The sequence below is a fragment of the Hypomesus transpacificus genome, unplaced genomic scaffold (assembly GCF_021917145.1).
Source record: "Hypomesus transpacificus isolate Combined female unplaced genomic scaffold, fHypTra1 scaffold_187, whole genome shotgun sequence".
NCBI lineage: Eukaryota > Metazoa > Chordata > Actinopteri > Osmeriformes > Osmeridae > Hypomesus > Hypomesus transpacificus.
Window position 1 is genome coordinate 173,714 of NW_025813736.1, and position 24,481 is coordinate 198,194.

The 24,481-nt window shown below is 41.7% G+C and overlaps 1 protein-coding gene across 1 annotated transcript in view; it reads left to right on the forward strand.

Annotated features, from left to right (window-relative positions):
- Nucleotides 1-18,094, forward strand: part of LOC124489247 (phosphatidylinositol transfer protein beta isoform-like) — a 42,882-nt gene extending 24,788 nt beyond the window's left edge. Inside the window, exons 8-12 of the mRNA XM_047051943.1 lie at nt 12,422-12,499; nt 12,612-12,722; nt 12,834-12,956; nt 13,124-13,212; nt 15,294-18,094. Of these exons, the coding sequence (XP_046907899.1) occupies nt 12,422-12,499; nt 12,612-12,722; nt 12,834-12,956; nt 13,124-13,171 (360 nt within the window). The 3' untranslated portion in view covers nt 13,172-13,212; nt 15,294-18,094. The remainder of the gene's footprint in view (nt 1-12,421; nt 12,500-12,611; nt 12,723-12,833; nt 12,957-13,123; nt 13,213-15,293) is intronic.
- Nucleotides 18,095-24,481: the final 6,387 nt, after the last annotated feature.

The following is a 24,481-nucleotide window of genomic DNA, read 5'->3' on the forward strand; positions in this document are numbered from 1 at the left end:
AAACGGACCCACCTGCATCTGAAGCAAGCAAGCACACCCTACAATTTCCCCAGAAATTGTACCCTCTCTAGTTCTAAGTTTCTCCTCGTAAGGAAGACTTTCAAATGGCTTAGCCAAAATCTGGTCGACAACATTAGCAATATTGTCTGCCATCGTGTGCAGTTTTCTAGCTGACTAGTTCACCCCTACTACTAATAATTTTATGAAATACCAAAGCTAGCAACAAAACAAATTCAACGAAAACAAAGGAACAAAGGTGGTCGCAGTTTGTCTTTCAGCAAATTGCAATCTGCGATGGGACTGAGATTGAATAGCTTCGGTGACTTTTTATAGTACAAATCGCTGTCAATCAAAAGGAGATGCAGTCTTTCGACAGACCCTCAAATCATCACGCGGAAGCCCAGCGTCCAGGCCAACCCACTCCTCCGTTCACCCCCAGAGACGCTGAGCGTCCAGGGCGGGACATAATGTCCGTATAGTTTCGAAACATTGAAAATAACTTCACAGCAGCCCCATTGAAGTCCATGGAAGCTGAGCTTCCACAGGGAAATGCACTGTGGTGCTACGGGAATGTATGAGACTGAAATCAGTCAGTCGACCTGCTAATATATCTAGCTGATTCTGAACAAACTTGTCTTCGAAATGAACGTGTTTTAATGCAGTTAAAATGTTAACACAATAGTAAATATTTGACCATTAATTTTTTTTATGTTAGAGGAAGCTGAGCTTCCCTTGCAGTCTTAAAGAAACTGCCACTGCAACACACGGGTTATTTATTTGAATGAAACACAGTCAGGAACATGAAACAACGTTAGCCCCATTGCCAATAAACTAGGCTAAATCATTACACATTCTACCTATGCTCTTGCGTTAGCAAGCTAAACTAGTTTACATGCCAACAGTCTAGGTGTTTTCGCTATCTAGTTGTTCTTGCACTCCTTGCAAATCAGCGTTAATAAAAAGCAGATGAGTTAGTCTAGCTAACATTGACTAGACGGACATGGCTGATGTTTGTCTATACCGTTGCGTAGAAGATCTCTGTGCAGTTCGACCCTCGACACATTTGCGCGAACCATTTCACCAAGGACTGTTTTGAAAACCTGGGACAATGTCAAGCAGGATTTGCTATGACGCTGTTACTGAAAAGAGGTGCGTTCCGACCTTACATTCATCACAACCGCAAGCTGTAGTATGATTTTGTCGGTAACAGTTATTAGCAATGCTAACTTATCCTGTATCTAGCACCTGCCTTTCTCCAGTTCTTTAAAATAGATAATCTAAACAGGCGTTAGCAATAGGCCAGACTGCTATTGGTTTTCTGGCTATTTTTTCCGAAGCTTCCCCTCAAATGCTGACTACAGCTAGTCTAGCTAGAGTCATTAACTAAGTAAAGTATGTTGATGTGTTTAGAAACGTATTAAGCATTCTACCTATGCTAGATACAGGAGACATTAGCATTGCTAATAACTGTTAGCGACAAAATCATACTGTACTTACAGCTGGCGATTGCACTGAGCATACGGTCGGAACAGCACCTCTTTTCAGGTTCAGCTTCTTAGCAAATCCTGCTTGAAATTGCCCAAGGTTTTCAAAACCGTCTTGGGTGAAATGTTTAGAGCAAATGAATAATTTTGTGTTGAACTTCAGCGGGATCTTCTCAAAGACAAACAGCAGCCATGCCTGTCGAATGTTTGGCTCCTTGGGAAGACTGAGTTTTAGCCTTCCCTGTACAGCTTGGAACACAGCATTTACGACCGTGGTCCATTTTCAATATCCTTTTTATAATTCAAAACATTCTTCTTTGTAATTCCTTAGAGGTAGCCTACACAGAGCAGCGCGCAGCCAAACTAGTATCGGAGATCTACGCTACCTCGGACTGGGCAAAAACACCAGTGAGTGGGCTGGTCTGGATGTAAATTTTGGGGCATGACAAAGATACAGACCAGAGCCAAAAAAGGTGGGCCAACGGATTGACGTCAGTCCGGTGGCTTTGTTGAAAAGCTACCGTTTTACAGCCAAATCTTTTCATTTTGAGATTTGCATAGGAAAGAGGTGTCAATGGACTTTGAGGTTCACTGTATTTACATTTATTCATTTAGCAGACTGTATGTTCTTTTTACCTACCAAACTGTCGTTATTCAACTATGACAAGGTCAAATCGGTGAGTCCTTTAAAAATTCAGATTCCTTATCAATTCCAGCTTATAGATTCGATTCTCTTAGCGATTCTTATTGGGCAGGGGTTGGAAAAAAGAGCGCAAACGGGTTTATTTACATTAATTTTATTTTTATATAATTTGTTAATGCTGCACACCATATACTGTATGTATTCAGGTCAAATCATATAATAAGACAGTGTCAAACATCGGCCATTCTGTTAAACAATTTCAGATGCTAAATTTAATAATGGATTAAAAATCGATATACTCAGTTTAATAATGGGTTAACACGACAACACGAATGTTTGCTGATAACACACCCTCCGATAATTAACATGAAGTGATCAATAATGAGAGACGAATGCCGGAGCTAAAATGTATGCTTCAAACGACGGGACAGAAGATAACTTGATGGACTATACACAATAAATGCAAATTGCTTCACACAGTGACAAGTGGTTGGAATCACTCTGAGGAGTTTAGCTCTACCTTGGATAGTTAGAGATTAAGCGCTAGCTTTAACGTTAGCTGCGCTGCTGTGTGCATCGAACACATGACATTCCAGTAACTTCATTCCATGCTGTGTGTTCAAATGCTTCTTCATATTTGTTGTATTTCCTCCCTTTGACAAAATATACTTTTTACACGCGTTACAAGTAGGGATGCCCCGAATCCCGATTTTTTTGGGTTTGGTCGAATACCGAATCCACTGGTTAAGATTCGGCTGAATCCGAAACCGAATACCGAATCCTACTCCATCCTCAGTCCATTAACACAGTAAACACATTAATGAAGTAGACAACGTCCAGTGTTTTTCTTTTTTTCCTTTTTTAACTGTAAAAAAAAATATAAAAAGAATAGGCAACATAATGCCAGGAAGACAAGTGGGGAAAACAATTTGTCCATAGTTCATTTCTATTCTTTTTTCATTTTTTGGGGGGCCCCTGTCAGTCAGGGGCCCTTAGAATTGTCCTAACTTTCCCGCCTATACGGCGCCCCTGATTACTATATGCCTATCTCAAGATCCAATCAATATCCAACATTTTAGCCTTTAAGATTTCTTGAATTTCTTTCAAATGTTTCATATGCAAATGTTTTAACTGTCAAGATGTTGTGTATTGTTTAGGGTCCTTGCCACCACAAGACAAATCAGCATTGTAAATTGAACATGTAGTTCGACTTGAATCGCCTTCTTGTGACTGAAAGTACTGCCAAACAACACTTTTTCTGCTCACAAGTTCCATTTTCATTATCTCTCAGCCTACTGCATTGAACGGTCCACCTACTTGAACACCTTCACGTAATCAACGGCAGCGTCATTATGTTGACCAGCGTATCGCACGTAGTGCAAGTGTAGGGTTCGGTGGAAAAAATTCTAAGGTTCGGCCGAAACCGAACCCCGTCGAAAAGCCCAATATTCGTCCGAAAACGAATCCTGGATTCGGTGCATCCCTAGTTACAAGTGGCGTTGTTGTCATTTTTGTGTGAAATACAACCAAACTTTAGAACACTTCTGCCTAGTTGCCATGTTTGCTGCAGTCTGAATAAACTATAAAAGTTTGCGCATCTGCAACGGCACAGAGAACCGTTAACAGAATCGTTAAAGAATTTGGCTGACGATTCCAAGGAATCGATTCACTGACTCGATAACCATCTCGATAACCATCTCGATAACCATTCCTACTTATCATAGTTGAATAAGGACAGTTTGGTGGGTAAAATGGACATACAGTGAACCATTGACACCTCTTTCTTATGCAAATCTCACAATTTGAAACTGCTGCTGTAAAACGGGCGGTTTCCGAAAGGCCACCGAATTTACGTCATTACGTGTGTTCGACATGGACTACGGCTGCATGAAACGACCATTGAGAGTAGCCGTTTGCGGTCGAGGAGGAGTAAAAAACGGCTCTGTGAAGTCGGACATTCCAGCTTTTTGTGGTTTGCTACGCTGACGTCAGTCATGGCTGATCAAGCGGTGTTTGCTTACTTCACTTTATTTACAATTAAACTTAGTCTTTCCGTTAGTGAAGAGAACCATTTTTTCAACAAATTTTTTATTCAATTAAACTGTTTGGTCCGGATTTGAGCATTAGCTGAAGGTGTCAGAATAATTAGAAAAAACATGTGTCAAAGTTGTCGTGTGTGAGTCTGGCCAATCTTGAAATAGCTGTGTCGTCATTAGAACCCATGCAGTTGCTCTTGAGAAAATGCGCTCGGCTACACAGCCGGCAGTTCTCGAATCGATCTCACGGTACTTTAATGGCTACGTCACAGTAGGGCTGGGCAGTATGACAGTATGTACCGTGCAACGGTAGAAATGTGTCTACCGGGAGAGATTTGGCTATACCGTTTCAACCGCGGTATACTTTTCAGTGTTTCCCACACAGACTAATTTGTGGCCATGCGCCACAGAATCAACACCGGCCGCCACATATTGCGTTTCGCTTTTTTTTTTTACAATATTTAGGTTAAACATGCAGCGAATTCTTTCGGCTGCATTTCTTTTCCCTGCTCTCCCTCCGTCTCTCTGTCACTTACGCGTCTTTCTCACATACATAGTCACAACATCAGCACACGTTAGCAACGATGCATACATTCGCCGTTCTAGTAAGACAGACAGCTATATCAGCGAGCATTCAGCATTAGCTTATCTTTAGGAAAGTTCAGGCTACTTTTCGCTAGGTACCTACGAACATGTCTTAATCGAAGGTTCCCCTTCGTTCTTTTGGTGAAAAGTCTCAGGAGCTAGCTACTTGCCCGGCGTCATGGAGCCGACCAGTTAAATAGTTATTTAGCACTAGCGTTGCTACTTGCATATGCAGAAATTATTTGTTTGTGGTTGATTTTGTGAAGGTGTGAATAATTTTGGATGAATATTTAATAAAATAAAGTTCTGTGTAACAAATTATTAACAAAGGAATTATTTTTAACCCCCCCCCCCCCCCCCCCCCCCCCCACATTGGTCTGAGGGCATTACGGATCTGTATTGCGCTGTGAGTACTAGGTCACCACGCGGATGGCATGACTGCGCATTAGCCAATCGGAATGCTCGTACTAGTAACTTTGAGTCTTGTTTTTAACTCAAGTGTTCATGCGAGGCAGTTGTTTTTGTTAGTATTGACTATATTTACTATATAAATTACTATACCGTGATATATACCGTAACCGTGATATAAAATTACTCATACCGTGATAGGAGATTTTGGCCATATCGCCCACCCCTACGTCACAGTGACCTAGCCTCGGCGCCGTCTCAAGTCGGACAAAAAGTCTAACCAGAATTCACTGTTTCAAGTCAGCCGCCTGCAGCCGGCTGCGGCGCTGCATGGTCAGTCCATGTCGAACGCACCTATTGACATCAAAGGCTCCACCTTTTTTTGGCTCTGGTCTATACTGTATGCTTATCACAACCGCAAGCTGTAAGTATGATTTTTGTCGCTAACAGTTATTAGCAATGCTAAAGTGTCCTGTATCTAGCATAGGTAGAATGTGATGATTTTGGTCATTGGCAATGGGGTTAATGTTATTTCATTTTCCTGACTGTTTTATTTGAATAAATAACCTGTGTTGTCATGTAAATCTACAATTCAAAATACATGTTTGGCTATGTTGCATCTTTGCTTGTTCGCTCGTTGTAAACCAATCAGTTTGCAGCTCATCTAAATATTCATGAGCATACCATAAAAGGGAGAAAACCTTTCATTCTAGGGCTATTTCACAGGGTTGCATTAGGGCACATGGAACAGCACCCGGACCATTTTCAGCCCAACCAATATTAAATACCATATTTGGAGGCCTATCAAAGGTCACCTATGTTAACATGTAACTTGCCCTGTTAAGATGTTTTTGATTGAAATAGCTTTTGATTTCAACAAATATGACTTCCTAATGCTGCAAATTCAACAAATGACCATTTTCAGTTCTTTACAACCTATTAAATGTTTTGAAACTGTTGTCCATAATCATTTGGAACGCGGTGTATTTGTGTATGCTTCATGAATTGGCTACCCGCAACGTACAGGCTACGTTTTTGCGTCTATCTCGTCATTTATGATCATTGACCTATGCACTTTTTGTAAAGCTCTTTCTCGTAAGTCGCTTTGGATAAAAGCGTCTGCTAAATTAATAAATGTAAAGTTAAGGCAGATAGAGCTAGAGGCCAGGTAGGTTCAGAAACTAACGTAATGTTTTCAACTGATGCTGTATCTAGCCACTACTACTAGTTTGATAATATTAGCGGTAGTTAATCATACTAGTAAGTAATCATTTAAAATCCAATTTTGTGAATATTATCTCACATCTAACATAGCGTTATCTCTAGCTAGACAGTCCATGACAACAGATTACTAACCAGCTACACTCCAACAGTACGTATTTAGCTCTAGTACCGTATTTTTTGGACTAAAAGTCACTCCGGAGTATGAGTCGCATCAGTCAAAAAATTCGTCATGAAGAGGGAAAAAACATGTCGCACTGGACTCCAAGTCGCATTTATTAAAAAAAAACTATTAAAATCTAAGAACAGACATTTAATCTGGAAAGGCAAGTTATTCAGCTACACAATAGCATAAAGAACATTAGGAGGCTAAATAGGGTTAGGGTTAGGCTAACCCATAAACCAGCGAGTCCAACAAGCAAGTTACTGGGAAGCTAGTTTTCCGTGTCACCGAATCCATTGAATTCTTCATCCTCTGTGTTGTTTTTCAACAACTCCGCCAACTCCGGAGGAAGATGAAGCGCCGTCTGTCGTCAGACTCAGCATTAGGTCCAGTTATTCTGGCTTTTCTGAATCCTGACAGGATGGTTTCGGTTGTCACTGAAGTCCATGTGTTGATCCACTTTTCTGCCCTTTCTCTGCGACACTTCGGCCCATGGGGATGTCAAATGTGAGGGGGACCTTGTCCATGTTGATAATATGATCCGATGACGTGTGTTCAGTTACCTGTTTTTCAACAAACTCACTGAAACTGTCGACCTTGGCTTGGAAGTCTGCTGACAGTTTCTAACACAACGTTGTCCGTCCTCTGATAGAGAGGCGGTTGCGTTGCATGAAGCAGTAACACCAAGAAGGCCCAGCTGCAAAATCATTTACCGGTGTATTCATCTCCTTGGCAACTACCATGGCGTGGAGACGTAACTGCACCGTTGACAATCCTCTCCCAGCAGCATATTGTTCAAGCATCTGTGGACTCGTTCCTCCAGCTCTGGCCATCTTACTTTCAGCCCGCAATTAGCTTTTTTTGTTTTCTTCATTGCAGTAAGAGTAACCTCTGCTTTACGCCAGTCCCTCACAAGTTTCTCACTCACTCTGCTGCATATTTTACTACCTGCAGTTTGTAATCTGCGGAATAGGATTTTCTTTTTAGGGGCGTTTTGTTTGTGTTCAGTCTTTCTCAGTTGTCTTTAAGTTAATGTTTCAGTTACAGGAAATTTTCAGGGGTACAGGTGCAGCATATAGTTGTCACGAGCACCCTCTCGCGGCTGTAGATGGTAATGTTTACTCGTTGGTTCATGTCAGTCAGTATGAATTACTGAAATTATTATATATATAAGTCGCACCTGACTAAGTCGCAGGACCTATGGAAAAAAAGTGTGACGGAAAATACAGTAAGTGAGTCTGTGGTGGAAACTTTACATTGCCTATTTTAATTCAGAATTGTAGAATATAAACTTGAATGTGTCCAATTACGAAATTACGGGTTCACTCCCAATCATGGCCCTGCAGGTCTCACTGTCGTTGCCCACATGAGCATTGAAGTCCCCCAGGAGGACGAGGGCATCTCCGGGAGGAACGCTTTGCACCCCCCCCCCCCCCCCCCCCCCCAGAGACTCCAAAAGGGGTGGGTACTCTGAGCTGCCGTTTGGTGCGTAAGCACAAACAACAGTGAGGACCCGTCCCCCCACCCGAAGGCGGACGAAGGCTACCCTCTCGTCCACTGGGGTGAACCCCAACGTACAGGCGCCGAACCGAGGGGAAACAAGTATTCCCACCCCGGCTCGACGCCTCTCACCGAGGGCAACTCCAGAGTGGAAGAGAGTTCAGCCCCTCTCAAGGAGACTGGTTCCGGAGCCGATGCTATGCGTCGAGGCGAGGCCGACTAGATCTAGCCGGAACCTCTCTACCTCACGCACCAGCTCAGGCTCCTTTCCTGCCAGAGAGGTGACGTTCCACATCCCTAGAGCTTGCTTCTGCAGCTGAGGATCGGACCGCCAAGGCCCCCGCCTTCGGCCGTTGCCCGTCTCACACTGCACCCGACCCCCATGACCCCTCCTGTAGGTGGTGAGCCCACTGGAAGGGGGTCCCACGTTGCTTCTTCGAGCCGGGCCCCATGGGAAATGGCCCGGCCACCAGGGGCTCGCCATCGGGCTCCAGGGGGGGACCCCGGTGACCCGTGTCCAGGCAAGGGCAACTGGGAACCATTGTTGTTTCTTCATGGTAGGTTTTTTGAGCCATGCTTTGTCTGGTCTTTCACCTGGAACCTGTTTGCCCTGGGTGATCATTATTACCTTGATCCGTTTTACTGTATAATGAGGATTGATCATGTTATATGCGAGTGACATTGAATATTCAGTACAATATGTGCTATTGCTGAGGTCAACACATTAATTGTGCCGTCTGGGCGTAAAAGTGACCAAGGTGAATTGTCTTAGAAATAAAATACTTTTCTTAATGTAACGTAAAAGTTACTTAACGCCTTACTCTCTACAGCAAGTAACTAAGTAAGTTAACTAATTACTTTACAAGAAATTTAACTTAACTGTAATTAGTTACTTTTAAAAGTAATGTTACCCAACGGTTGTTCAACCACAACATCATCTAGTCACTTATGCACATCATAAAAGCAATTTCTCATTCTTTTAAACAAATTGCCAATGCTCTGGTACATTAAATAGCCAACAGTTGTCTGCTGTTTCCTACATTATCATTTGCTTATGTCAGTTTTAAAATGTGTCATGTTCTCTATGAAATTGTCTTACCCCCACAAACATCTAGACATTTAGTTCATTACATAAGTCATTACATGGATAATGGTTGAGCCGTTGTCATAAGTGTAGGCCTGATTCACCACAGCTGCATGTACAGTTCTGCCTAAAGGGTATTCGCCATGTTTACATTAACATTTGTATGTTTTCCTTTCTGCTATGCAGTGCTGTAAAATAGTATTGCATTTTCTGTATCTTATTCACATACCGTATTTCTTTCATTAAACGCTGCGGCGTTTATTACACAATTATTATTTTTGGTGCAGCGTTTATTCCAGGGTAGCGTTTAATTAGTAAGAAAGATTTAGTGAATTTTAGCTGCAGTGCGGCCATAGATAAAGAATAGACAAGGAGGTCAAACACAAGCTCAGTGTAAAATTGAAGCCGCGCCTGTCTACATGGTGTAGAAATTTGAAGCAGCATGCCGAAACGTTCTAACACTTTAGCTTTCAAACAGAAAGCTGTGCAGAAAGCACTCACCAGCAGCAACAGATCTGTATCACGCGAACTTGCAATTACATTATAATAATGTATGATTTGTTTTCTACCAATGTCATAATTAAAAATGAAATAATTGCATTCAGTATTATTAAGTGACTATTCTCCTAAACCGTGCAACAGAAAGTAAATCCTAATCCGAGCAATGCAATCGTGACCAAGACGAACATTTTGACACGACGTTGTCTGTAGTGCAAACATTCCCAGAGCCTTAGGGGTGGGACAATAATGAATAACTAGAGGGTACAATTTCTGGGGAAATTGTGGGTTTGTGTCGGTTGCAGAGAGGTCAGTTTTTTTAAGACATTTTTTACAACTGATATTTCTGTATATTTTATATAAAAATGCATATTTATTATTTACAAAGATTACATAGATTTAAAAACATACATTTGTTGCTGCTAATTTACAACTCAAAATACTAAGAGTGAAGAGTAGAATGAACAGTTGTCTTCTCCCTACAAGAGGGAATGGTGATCGGCTATATAGCAGCCTCATAGTTGAATCAAAACTAATAACTAAAAGCTAACTGAAAATATACCCCAACATTTTTTAATAAGCTTGACATTTATTTAGGGAAAAATCGCTCTTAAAAAGCACAAATAAGTGCCAAAGGGAAGAACCATAAGAGCACACAGTTAAACAAGTTACAATTATTAACATGACACTCAAAAAGTGCAAGTGTACCTGTAGAAAAAAAATCTACAGTAAAAAATATTTCACAGCGAGTACAATCATTTACATCAGTTACAACCAACCAACAAGAGCAACAAGTCTTTCAATAAGAGTCATTGTGATCCTGGGGGAAACTAACATCAGGTCCAGCCAAGCATTCCTAAGTGCCGTTGTACTCCCGGAACAAGTGCGTCTTGAACGTTATCTTGAAGGTGGGGAGACAGTCAGTATCCCTGATGGAGGTGGGGAGTTGATTCCACCATTATTGGGGGGCCAGACAGGAGAAGAGCTTGTGTTGGGAGTGGGCTCTTGAGAGGTGGGATCACCAGACAGTTGTCAGAAGAAGACTGTAGGTGGTGGGTGGGGGTGTAAGGCTGGAGGAGAGACTTGATGTAGTCGGGTGCAGTCCCGTTCACCGCTCTGAAGGTCAGTACCAGAGTCTTGAATCTGATACGAGCCGTGATGGGAAGCCAGTGGAGGGAGATGAGGATCGGAGTAACATGGGAACGTCTGGGTAGATTGAAGACCAGACGGGCCGCCGCGTTCTGAATCCTCTGAAGAGGGCGGGTTGCGCATGCTGGGAGACCGGCGAGCAGCGAGTTGCAGTAGTCCAACTTTGAGAGGACAAGTGCTTAACAAGCTGCTTAACTAATGTTCTTCTGCTACAGGTAGTCACGCGTGTTTTCGTGACATAAGTTACGTTAGTAACGTCAGTGACTGTGGCTAGCAAGTTAGCCACCGTTGCTTCACTTTTTGCCACAAAAACGTAATTTCAACTTAAATCGTGCAACGGAAATAAAAATACAAGCAACGCAATCGCTACCAAGACGAACCTTTTGACACCAACATTGTCTATGTAGTCCAAATATTGAGGGATCCTTAGGGATGGGAAAATAAATAATAATAATACAAATATATAGAGCACACCCAATAAATATATACTTGAGTGAACAAAGGTTTAACCTTGCCAAAGGCAAGCACACCCAATTAAGTAGCCATTTAGACAGATATTTAGGGGATGCGTTTTGCAAATGGTCTGAAACTGGAGCTTCAATTCTATTCTTTCATGTCTCCTTCCCATGGTGTAGGTTTGGCTCTGCATGTTCAGAATTGTTCAGAACGGGATTCCCATTATAAAAGCATACACCAGGCTCCGAAGTAACAATCTCAAGTCATGAAATGGCATAGTATCTCCTACATTAGTTACTCCTTGACCCTGATGCACTGTAGCCATTTTGTTTTTAAACACACTTGGCTTTTGTCACAAGTCAGAATACTGAGACACAGGAGGTACCTTTGTATTCTCAGAGTAGTGCTCTTGAGTCTATATGTGCCGGTCACATCTAATTCTGTCTATAAGCCCTCAGTACTTATCCTCAGGGGTCTATACAGGTTAGACCTCACTCTTACTGCCCACTACAAATGTCAGCCAGCGTAGACCATCTGTCAAAGTCATGAACTTCTGGCCTTCAAAAACCAGAATGGATCATTTCAAAATATAAAATTGCTTTAAAAGAGTGTATGTATACATATATATGTGTGTGTGTGTGTACATGCATGTATGTATGCATGCACACACAATTGTCTTATGTTGAGAAGGTATTCATTAGGATAGACCCTTTCTATTGTTAGCCTGTCATTAGCACTGGCCTCAAATTCACTCAGAACGCCTACCAACAGGTTCCAGGGGTTTGAAACCTGTAGCAGGCCATGAGCCAGACCCGAGTATAGGCAGTGTGGCCACACTGTGTCCTACAGGAGCAACTGTGCTGTAATGACATAAGTGGATCAGTGACCGGAGCCAAGGCTTAATCTCTAAGACCCATATGGCTCAAGTACAGGGTGTCCACTGCTCACACATCCAATGGATTAAAATTGGAGAAATGGGTATGTGAGAGCTCATGTTGCTGGCCTTCTAATAAGGGGCAGTGGTGTACCCACACCCCACCACTTGCAGTGAAACAGGTCATTTAAATGGTGCCCAAAAATATATACACAATACAAATATACACAGACAGATGCATACAGGCCAGTGAGTATGAACTTTCGTTCCATAGTGTGCATGGTTCATAATGCCCCATGATGTATTTTTACACCCTGTAGGACTATAAGCCGGAGGAGGATCCCTCTCTCTTCCACTCAACTAAGACGGGCAGAGGACCCCTGGGCCCTGACTGGAAGGTACGATATGCAGTGTTCCCCATCATTTTCACAATGCCCAATGTCCATGACTCCCAGTGTCCCATCTATCTATTCATGTCTATATCCCCCCCCCACCCCACCACTCGGGCAGAAAGAGATGGTGGCCAAGACAGACTGCCCTCGCATGTGTGCGTACAAACTGGTCACGGTCAAGTTCAAGTGGTGGGGTCTACAGAGCAAAGTAGAACATTTTATCCACAAGGTAAAACACTTTATAACCTCTTTCACGCTGCTGTTTTGAAGCATCCAAACGTGGATCTAGCCCATCTTTCCTACCTATCTTCTCTCCTGCCTTCTTCTTCCTCCTCCACAGCAAGAGAAGCGCATCTTCACTAACTTCCATCGCCAACTCTTCTGCTGGATCGACAGTTGGGTGGGCCTGACCATGGAGGACATCAGGCGAATGGAGGAGGAGACACAGAGGGAGCTAGAGGAGGTAACTTACCGGGCACACTTATCTCTGTCTGATGATGATAATTAAAATCTAACACTAGAAGAGGAGGGGGGGCTAACCCCCGAACCCTCTCTTACCCCTATCCCTCAGCTGAAGCGCCAAGCAGGGGCTTACTAGTTGGTCCTTGCTGACAGTTCTACTTTGTTTAGATGCGTCAGAAAGGTGATGTGCGAGGAACCTCGGCAACAGAAGAGTAGATCCCGCCCCCCTCTAGATTCCAGGGCCTGAGGCAGGCTGAGTAAGTTCTAGATGGGGAGAATGTGGACGGCGGTGTGGATTCATACTCTGCACTTGTCTTCATCAGTCTCTCGCTCTTTCCTTCGTTTGTCAGCATCACTCATCACCCGCTTTTCTTTTTTCCTGACTGCTGATTCCAGTTTGCCTAAAGCCGCTTGAAAACTGCCCAGACAAACGCAGACCAACTCCAACCAATGGCAACTGTCGGATCAGTGTGCGCCGTCAGTCTGTGTTTGACGGTATTGGTTGGATGGAGTTTTTCGAGTTTGATATATCCAGTTGGGTTTGGTGGAGTCATGGAAAGTCTGACCAATGTGCGCAGGCTACTTCGAACTTAAAGTTGAATATCTTGCAGTCGTAGAAAACAGAGGGAAACGGCTTATATTTTAGAATAAACATCTCCATTCCTATCAGTACCCTGAAATGATCTTCATGTAAACTGTAGGCTAGTGTATTATTATTAACAACCACAAGGCACTAAGCCGGATAAATAGATTAGGCTATCATATTGTCTTTAGGAAAATGTATCAATAAGCTTTATAAAGGCCAGGTAGACCATGACTACTTTCAACATATTTAACAAGCCCTCCACTTCATCCATGTCAAAAAAGGCTAAAAAGTAAATAAGCAACAAAAGTGTCTGTTACACATTGTCCTAACTGGATGTGACGCGAGCGATGCAACGCAACTAAAAGCAGTTCAGCGGCCTTGTTTTTTGTTGGAATGTCGTAACTGGACACGAGCGACGCAATGCTGCACGATCTTATGGCTGAACTTTGTGTCAGACACTTTGTTTCTATTTATCTTTAGTTGCTCGCATTAATAACTGGTTTTCTGAACATTCTAAAGACTGCAACCAATAACTGCCAACTAAGAATGTTGGGGCTAGTTGGACATCATCTGGGCAGTGTGCAAGCGGCTTAACCATCTCTCCGCTGTTCGGTTAAGTCTGCTGCGTTTCAGATTCTCACCATCTTTCTTTCTCATTAATTATTTTTCTGTGTCATGTTCCTGTTTTAACACTTTACAGCCCAGTTGTAAATTCTTATGCAGTGTTTCCCACACAGACTAATTTGTCTGTTGTCTGTTTGTCCCCTTCGTTCTTTTGCTGAGAAGTCTCAGGAGCTAGCTACTTACCCGGCGTCATGGAGCCGACCGGTTAAATAATTATTTAGCACTAGCAGTGCTACCTGCATATGCAGAAATTATTTATTTGTTGTAGTTGATTTTGTGAAGGTGTACATCATTTTGGATTAATATTTAATATGATAAAGTTCTGTGTAACGAATTACTAACGAAAGAATTATGACCCCCCCCCGCCGCCACAAATAGATTTCTAATCTGTGGGAAACGCTGTTATGCTTGCAGTTCTTTTATTTTCTGTTGTAATTGCATGCTACAATGAATACAGCAGTAGTCTACTCATACCATGCCCTTGTAATTGTTTTGGGTATTACTTCACAATTACTATTGTCTTTGCTGATGCCCTACTCGCTGCCCAGTCAGCACGTGTGCCTTTGAGACATATGTGTCCACGGCGTGCTTTTTTTTTTCTCTGTCCTGCATGGCTTACCTGTCTTCATTTTATAATTTTTCACCTTCTCTAACGTGGTTTTGGTTAAAGCACTACAATTGTCTTTTGACATGTTTAGCATCTCTTTACATTGTCATAGAAGATTTACAATGACAAATGGTGTTTACTCTGTGATGAGACATAAATAAAGTGATTCTTACTAAAAGAGGCTATACATGCCCATATGAAAGGCATAACATGTTATTGTAAGCAAGGGTATTGTTTGAAAGGGGAATTACTGTTTTTGAGATGTGTAATGTTTGGGATGTGACAGTCTCAGTTGTATTGGCCGTCGACAAGGTGGTGCGGTTCTCTACCTAGGTGTTTTTCACTTGTCCACCACTTAAGTCTTCAACACAGCCAGTAAAACTCCACATTAACACTCAGTGGGTATAAATTGTGATTCTTATCTTTTTTTTAACTCTTCTTTCTCCCCCTCTACCTCTAAACTGTCTCTCTCTTTGGGTATGTTCTTTCTCTTTTCAATTTCTCTCTTTCTCCCCTTTCAGTTGCGTAAAACAGGACAGGTTCGAGGCACCAGTGCTGCTCACGAGCAATGAGGCAAACCAACCAAACCCTTTCATGATGATGTCATCAAAGACACACCCAACACAATGAGGGACTGGCCCTGCTGTTTGCTGCTCTCTTCCTGTCTCCCATTATTCATTGGGGGGGTTTGTCAGGATTGGTCAATAGTACTGTACAGACCCTCAACCAATCACAAGCCGACTCCTACTCATACTGAAAATAAAAGATTTTTGCATACATCAACAAAGAAAGAATATAACAAAAACTTTTTGCCCAGAACGTAAATTGTATGTAATTGTTAGTTGACTGTCAATGGGCTTTGTATCTGGGTAAAAAACATGACTTAGAAGGCCAAGTCTTTTAAACAGCAGAATGTCATTATAGTTGTTGGTTACACATTTCCCACAAAAATTGGTATAAGGTCACTAACCGGTATTGGACCATTTTCCCCTCGTATAATGTTTGTCATGACTGTGTTATGTTGCGCCCCCCCAAGTCTGAAAGTTCTCCTATTGATTTTTATTCCATTTATTTTCCTGTTTAGATTTATTTTCTGCAGATTTTCCAGCTTTTGAGTTCCTAGGACATGTGTGATGCTTATGCCACTGCTTTTCTACAATACAGATGTAGACACACACACACACACATTTCATCAAATGCATGTGAACAGAGGCATCATCTTAGCAACTAGCATCGCAAAAGCTTGCTAACACCTCAATGCAACTTTTCTGCATTTAGGGACCAAAACAGAGAGGGTTAGAGTCCTCTTTGAAGCTGTTAACGTTGTGTGTTTGAGTTAGCACCTGTGTGTGTTGTGTAGTTTTTATTAACTGATTGCTTCTTCCCTGTAGAGGGAGATGGTGTTGGTTAATATCTTCAGACAATTAAAAAAAACGCTGCTCCGGAGTGATGTAGGTGCCACTTGATACTTTTAGTTGATCAAGCCTGTTAATTTGTCTCATTCTCTTGCTGCCCCCCCCCCCCCCCCTAAATAGGGCTGGGCCAACTTTGGGCCTCCAACTTCAGTTTACTTCAACAGAAGGTTTTGTGTGTTTGTTTGTTCATAACTACTATCTCTTAGTTTTAGTTCTACCAGACACATTGTATGGCTCTCTACTGGCTGAGGTCCACAGTCAAATTTCGACACAAAGATTGTGTACAAAAGTGGCTAAGTATATGTTTTTCTTTCATTTGACTGATTGTTGCATCATACATGTATATATTTTCCCCCTTTTTTATTTTACAGTTTTAAAAAATGTGACCCTGAGTGGCAAATTACTGGTTTAGAAACATCCACTCTGGTTTTCCTGGCAGGGAAGGATGTATTTGCTTAGGCTCATATGAGGTCAGCTCTGTGTTGTACCATCCCATTAGGATTTGGCGTGGGGTAACAGGAGTCCTATATTTGTGATTGGGATCTAACTGGGGTTGTTTCATGAACTGGGGATGTACCTGTCACATACCTGTCATATGTCTGCTTGAGTTCCATACAAAAGTTGACTTCAAGGAGGAGGGGAGAGATGTATGTGTAAATATAGGAATGGAGATGTGTAATGCCTAATATACTGTAGATGTAGTACATGTCTTGCACACATGCCAACTGATGTCCATGTGTCCTCAAAGTTTCCTTTTCCATCTGCAACTTTTTTCCGTCAGGGATGGACATCAAGACTCGGTAGTGACAGGGTTGTCATCTTAAAGGGATTCCTTGGTAATCTTTGAATAAGCAATGACTATCTTGTTTCAAACTCATCTTTATAATCATTGTCAGGTCCAAATGACCGCCTCGTATCTAAAGTGCTATAACTTTGTACAATATGTAGTGTAAATTCAGGGAGACCCTGACAGTAAGTGTGGATGGCACAGTTCAGAACATAATTCAATTCCCACTCCCACCCAGATGGATAAGTATGGTAGAGCATGCTAGTCATGCATTGTTTTTCTTCACTGATGTTTTCTTGTATTAACTTTTCTATGTCCATGCATATACAGGTTTACCTATGAAGAAAAAAAAACTGTTTGAGTGCAGGTAGACCCATTTCCACCCATGCAAGGCAGATCATGTACTTGCTACATAATTAATAGATAAGAATATTGATGAATTAACCAACATTTCTACTACTTCCTCCCATTTCCACTGAACCCTATATTTTTATCTGCACGCTTATGAATCCTTGGTGTGAGATGCTTAACATGAAACAGTCAAGTGATGCTTTTTTTCTTTTCACTGTTTGAGACCCTCTTTCTTTTTTAAATGTTTGTTTTAGAAGTCGACCATTTAAGTTTGATCAATGTATTATTGTTCGTCAGGTAGGCCACCTGCATTAGCCGAGAATGCAACCCAAAGAGGACAGTTCACCTCCAAATTGCTGTTGACTCAGTTTGACCTTAGACTGCTTCTGAAGGATGACTATATTGATGGGAACTATGCCTTTAACATAAGCAGGTACTGTGTATGAGGTACTCTTAATTAGCAGTACAATGATGCCAGCCAGTTTGTGACTGAGGGGAAAAGAATCAGTCCATGAAATGCTGTATCTTGTTATCAGGACAGCTCTTGCAAAATCTACTATTGATTTACTTTTTTTTTTTTTTTATTTAATTTTTTTTATATTCACAATTAATTCAAATGTATTTTCTGATAATGGGAAATTCAGGGGAATTTGTGGTGAATGTAAATTGTTAAAATAGTTGTTTTCTCTTGCAGTTTGAGCTGTGGCAACAACAAAAAAATCTAGACAATGGAACTTAACAGAATATCTAATAAATTTGAAGAAAAAAAACGCCTTTTACTCTTATTTTGGAATTTCAGATTTTTCTGTTGTGATGAATGCAAATTATATGTAGATTATATGATGATTTAGAAGTTGAGTTTTGCTGTGACATAAATACACTTGGCCATCATCATACTATAATAACAAGATTCACAGACATATAGATTCCTATCTTGCAAACCGTTCACTGTGATAAGTTTAAATGTGGCAGGTGTAAGCCAATTGCTTAGGACTCAAGGACATGTAATGAAGGATGTTAAGTTGTTTGGATGTAGCAAATGAAAGTATATTTGAGACGATGTATATAGATTATCCATGTTCCATAAAGCAACTCCAATTTGGAATATAGCTGCAAACAGCGATGCGGGTTCCTCCGCAAAATGTCAAAATATTATAAAAATGTACATTGTAGAAGGTCAAGAATTGGACAACAAGAGAGCAAAACTACTTCATGTTGGGCTAACTACAATAAGATGAATGGGGATTTGAACTCATGAGCATAAGGTTACAAGGCAGCCTCTATCCTCTTGGTTACACACCAACTGTTGAGAACATATGAGTAGAAAGGGCACATTATTAGCTTTGGTCAGCTTTGGGTTAAAGGTTAAGAAACGGTTGACATTTCAAAGTGGAATTGCATGAAATTGCGCATGGTATTTCATAATGATGTCATCCTGTTTAACTAAACAGATATTCAAATTTAAGACAGGCTAAAAGACTGCGACTGGATTTAAACCTACAACCTTATACTTTGCAGGTCACTGTCCCAGTCCATTGACCTATTCTCTCTGTTGAATATTGATATGTTCAGTTACTGTAAAAAAAAAAAAAAAAAAGTAAGCTGTTTCTTCTGTGGTAAGAGTTGTTAGATTCAGCCAAAGTTTAAACTACTCAAATTCAATCATATTTTGACATACCAAGGTGAAATTGTTGATGGTACTTCAAAGTGATGTCATCTTGAACCCAATAAGGTTTGAAAACCATAAATCAAAATGATATTTGATTTATTGACACAAAGACATTGAGGCAATGTGGACATTTACATAAATACAACCCTTTCAGCCATTTTGTTTTGCATTTCTTATTCCATTACACCCTATACAAAATCACATCTGCTCACACACAACTTCATCCATGCTGTTTCCCTCTCTCCCAGCACAGGTCATGCCAAGGCAGAAATGCTGCAGCGGCCACATACAATTAGGGGTAGTCCAAAAACATGCCTCCCATAATCGACACATTTTCCCCAAGATGGCTGAAAAACAGCAGATTTTGTATTCTTCTTGAGTTGTTCTCTTTCCAGAACTTAAATTAATGCGCAATTAACAATAGTCATGTGGGCAACCAGGCTAGGAAAGAACTCATATTCAGCTCCTAGCAAGAATAGTTTACAGCAGCCAACTCTGGGCCTATTAAAATACACAACATGCACAATCAGGGTGACCAACAAGATTATTGACTATTATTAACTGATGAACAATAACATTACAAATATCTAACTGAACAAACACAACAACAACTGAAATCCCTCGCACGGCTGTTGTAAACGCACTATTTTCCGCAAGTCTTTGCCTATTTGACGTACCGCACTGCATGCTGGGTACCCAAGGGGCGCTGACGCTGATTATCGAGCTGTGCTCCGACTGTGATTTGAGTATTAGCTTTGGTCAGCTTTGGGACAAAGGTTAAGAAACGGTTGACATTTCAAGGTGAAATTGCACATGGTATATCAGAATGATGTCATCCTGTTTAACTAAACAGATAATCACATTTATGACAGGCCAAAAGACTGCAGCAGGATTTGAACCTGTGACCTTGCTCCTTGCAGTGCACTGTCTTAGCCTACTAAACTATTCTCAATGTTGAGAACCTTTTGTGGTCAGTTACTGCATAGAAAAGTAGGCTATTTGTCCTTAGGCAAGCATTCTAAGATTTGGCTGAAGTTTAAACAGTTGTAATTCAGTGATCTTTTGAGATGTCTAGGCAGGGGCAGGCAGGCAGGGCAGGCCAGCTGGATGAAACTGTCTTGGGGGCAGGCTGAAGAGAAGCTGTCCAGGTAGAGAGGGGTAGTCCAGCAAGGGAGCTGTGTTGCTCCAGCATCCTCTGTTGCATCCTCTGTTAGACTCAGCATCCTCTCTTGTTGCTCTCAGGATGGTATGTTGCACTCTGTTGAGCCGGCCTCTGCATGCCCTGTAAAAGTGAAGAAAGGGTCCATGTCAGTGGTAAAAAATTAAGCTTTTTCCATCTACACTTGATACAGACTTCAGTTTTGACTGTGAAATGCAGTGGCAATACTTGAACTTGAATCCAAATGTGTTGGAAACCCATGCAAAGTCACTCAAAACACAGGCTCTAACAAGAGTATTTAGCTCTAAACTGGTCAATATATACCCATCTGACAAAAGACCAGCTCGACCTTTGCCTGTAAACAGTGATTCTGACGGTCAGCCTATTTAAAGGTCTCTGACAGAGTGAAACTAGCCTGGCTAACGTAAGTCGCTTTATCAGGCAAATGACAAAGGCTTGTTTTGAAATATCCTATATACTGGCTATCTTCAGCAGGCTCTTGTCTACAAAAAGCAGCCCTCCATGACGTTTTAGTAGTAGAATTGAGTGAACTACAATATTGTTACACACTGCCAGTGAGCGAGCCGAATCTGTCTGAGGCCAAGTCAAAACAATGTACCGGGACGCAGTCTCACTTTCCACAAATCACAAAAATAATCGGAGCATCTGGCTAAAAGCACAATTCCCACATCTCCTAAAGGCTGCCCTCCTCGAGGTTTGATAACAAACACATTTTTGGTGTCGACCGAACTGTAAAATGGTGAACTTATGAACATGACGCGACCAAAACATGGCTGCCGCCTAAGCCTAATGCGGTCTCCCTGGCGCATAGGCTTACTACAAAGACTCTCACGAGCCAAATCAAAATTCTGAACCGACAGTTCTGTGGGGAATCGCTTGTTCTCCTAATAGCTGCCCTCCTCTACCTTTTTGATGAATTCGCCGAGATGCTACATGATTCACTAATTACACTGAGGGAAAATCTAGCTACTTTTCGAGTTTGGTTTTCCGTCACTTCAAACACACGATCTAAAGGTCTCAAAGTGCTCAAACCTTCACCATAATTCAAGAGTAGTTTACTTTCACGAACCCAATCATTGATTCTAGCTTAAAATGTGTAAAAATGGGACTTACCGAACGTGGCTGCCTCCAACACGGCTATCAGCCGATTCCAGTTGAAAACAACAATGGCCGCCGAAAAATAATTTATATTCATAACGGCGAGCTGCGATTGGAAGCTGAATGAAACAGGAGCTAAAAAACCAGGGTGGGGTCTTGGTCAGCACACCATTTCCAGAAAGGATGTGTTTGTATGGCGTGAAATTAGTGCCAGGAGAGCAAGCTCTGTAAAAACGATTTGTAACTTGCAAAAAAGATTTGTGTCTCTGTAGAAAATGATTTGTGTACTTGCAAAAAAAAGTTGTGTCTCCGTAGAAGAAAAAGATTTGTGTACTTGTAAAAAAAAAAAAAAGTTTTGTGTCTCTGTAGAAGAAAAAGATTTGTGTACTTGTAAAAAAAGGTTTTGTGTCTCCGTAGAAGGCGGGTACACTGCTCCCAAAACCATCTAAGCCAATCAAATATAGCCATTTCTGTGTCTAATATCATCGGACATTTTCGTCTGTCTATCAAAGAACGTCAGCGAATAAGAACAAAACTAGAATGCTGATGATTTCAATGGCGAGTCATTTGGTAACGTTTAGTAGTTCAAAATATCCATGGGCATGTATCTTTAATGCAACATTTAAAGATTATTCAGTTAACTCACTCTTAAGTGTATAAACTAATGGATAAGGGTCGTAGTAAGTTGAATAGTCTTTTAATGAAAATATGTATACGGATATTTAATTAAACAACCAGTCATTAAACCTACCATTAGTAACTAAAAACTAACCATAAACTAAAAGTAAACATAAAAAACTATTAAACTTACTACGACCTAGGTCATGTGTGATAGACAGACGAAAATGTCCAATGATACTAGACACAGAAATGGCTATATTTGATTGGCTTAGATGGTTTTGGGAGCAGTGTTCCCGCCTTCATCTACGGAGACACAAAACTGTTTTGTACAAGTACACAAATCTTTTTCTTCTACTGAGACACCAAACTTTTTTTTACAAGTACACAAATCGTTTTCTTCTACGGAGACACAAAACCTTTTTTGCAAGTACACAAATCATTTTCTACAGAGACACAAATCTTTTTTGCAAGTTACAAATCTTTTTTACGGAGCTTTCTCTCCTGGCACTAATTTCACGCCATGTGTTTGCGTCTAGCCAAGCTTGGGCGTGTGTCTGTGTCAAGTACGTTGACCACCTGTCCCTCTTTGCGCTGTATCGCACAGCATATTCAATATGCGACGAGCGGGACAAGGGGTGAAAATGCTGTGCGACACAACGCAAAGCGGGACAGGTGGTCACCCTAGTGTGAAACGCTGTCAGGACGCGCGATATGCACCTATCTCTAACAGTAATAACCATTTCACAATCTCTCGCTCAATTGAAATACAAAGCCCCTGATTTCCGGGAGATTGTATAGCATTTGCGGGGGTCAGGGAGCCGCAATTGAAATGCGGGAGACTCCCGGACCATCCGGGAGACTTGGGATGTCTGCAAAGATATTGAGGTAATGTGGACATCTACATAAATACAGAAAAAAAATCAGCCATTTTGAATTGCATTTCTTGTTTACATTTATATTTATGCATTTAGCAGACGCTTTTATCCAAAGCGACTTCCAAGAAAGAGCTTTACAAAAGAGCATAGGTCACTGATCATAACAATGAGGTAGTCCCAAACATTGCAAGCAGCCAAAACATGAAGGATACATTGTGAAAAAACTAAACAAGTGCCAAAAGGGAAGACCCATAAGAGCATGCAGTTATACAAGTTACAAATTAAAACAACATGAACCACAAAAAGTGCAGGACTGTCCCTGTAGAGGAACAATCAACAGTAAAATATTTCACGATTTCAAGACTTAACTTCATTATAACTAACCTACAAGAGCAACAAGTCACTCAATAAGAGAGCGTATAGCGTCATACTGAAGAGAACTTCGAGAGCGCTGCATTGACTGCAATTGATCAAGACTAGTATATTATTGAGTTTAGCTAAAAGTTAGTCTCTTGGGCAGAGCAGAAGGGTCAGCAGTTAGATAACCAGTTGAAACTGGTCAAGGAGTAGCTAGCCAGTGAGTCATTTTCGGTTTCAGGGTACTCAGGGTATTCTTTTGTTTGGCAGTAATTGGGGGCGTTGTATCTGTGCATTAGCATATTTAAGGCGGTTAGCATTACAGAGGCAGCCTCGTCTGCCAGCCTCGTCGCACGAAGACTCAGTCGATCAAAGACAAAGGAGTCTACCTGCGGAGTCCACCGATGAGGCGGATCACCTCTTCTGATAAGTAACAACCTATTTATATTCATATTTAGATTATATTCTACCTAGAATTTATTCATAGCTAGCATGTGTTTCCTTAGCATTCCTGTTCATTACACTACCCGTAGACGTAGATATGTCACAAAGTATATTCGGTCAACTTCTAACCTTCACTACCTATCCAGTTCTTCTCCACCTGCCCTCTCTCTTTCCTTAGGGCTCTGGAACTGCCAGTCTGCTGTGAACAAGGTAGACTTCATCCCGGCGTTTGCATCCCATGCTTCTCTTCATGCCCTTGCGCTGACTGAGACATGGATCCGCCCAGAGAACACTGCAACTCCAGCTGCTCTCTCCGTCAACCACTCCTTCACTCACTCACCCCGCTCAACCGGGCGGGGTGGTGGGACAGGTTTGTTTCTTTCCCCACATATTAAATACACATCCACACCACTCTCTGTTACTGCCAAATCATTTGAACACCATTATGTGATGCTAACTAATCCTATCAAAGCATGCTTAATTGTTCTTTATCGCCCACCAGGACCGCTAGCCGACTTTGTGGAGGAGCTGGACATGCTCCTCAGCGTCCTCCCGGATGATGGAACCCCCCTGATAGTCCTTGGGGACTTCAACATCCACCTCCAAGGAATGCAGGCTGTCGACTTCTTGTCTCTCCTGACCTCCTTCGACCTGACGCTGCTGAGCACACCGGCGACCCACAAGGCAGGCAAACAGCTAGACCTCGTCCTGACACGTAACTGTATCACTGACTTAACCACTGTAACCCCACTGCACATCTCTGATCACTACTTTATCCAATTCTCTGTCTCTCTCCCTCCAACCCCTCCTACCTCCCCTCCCCTCGTAACTTTCCGGCGCAACCTCCGCTTCCTATCCCCCTCCCATTTCTCCTCTATTGTAACATCCTCCCTCCCTCCCATTGACGAGTTC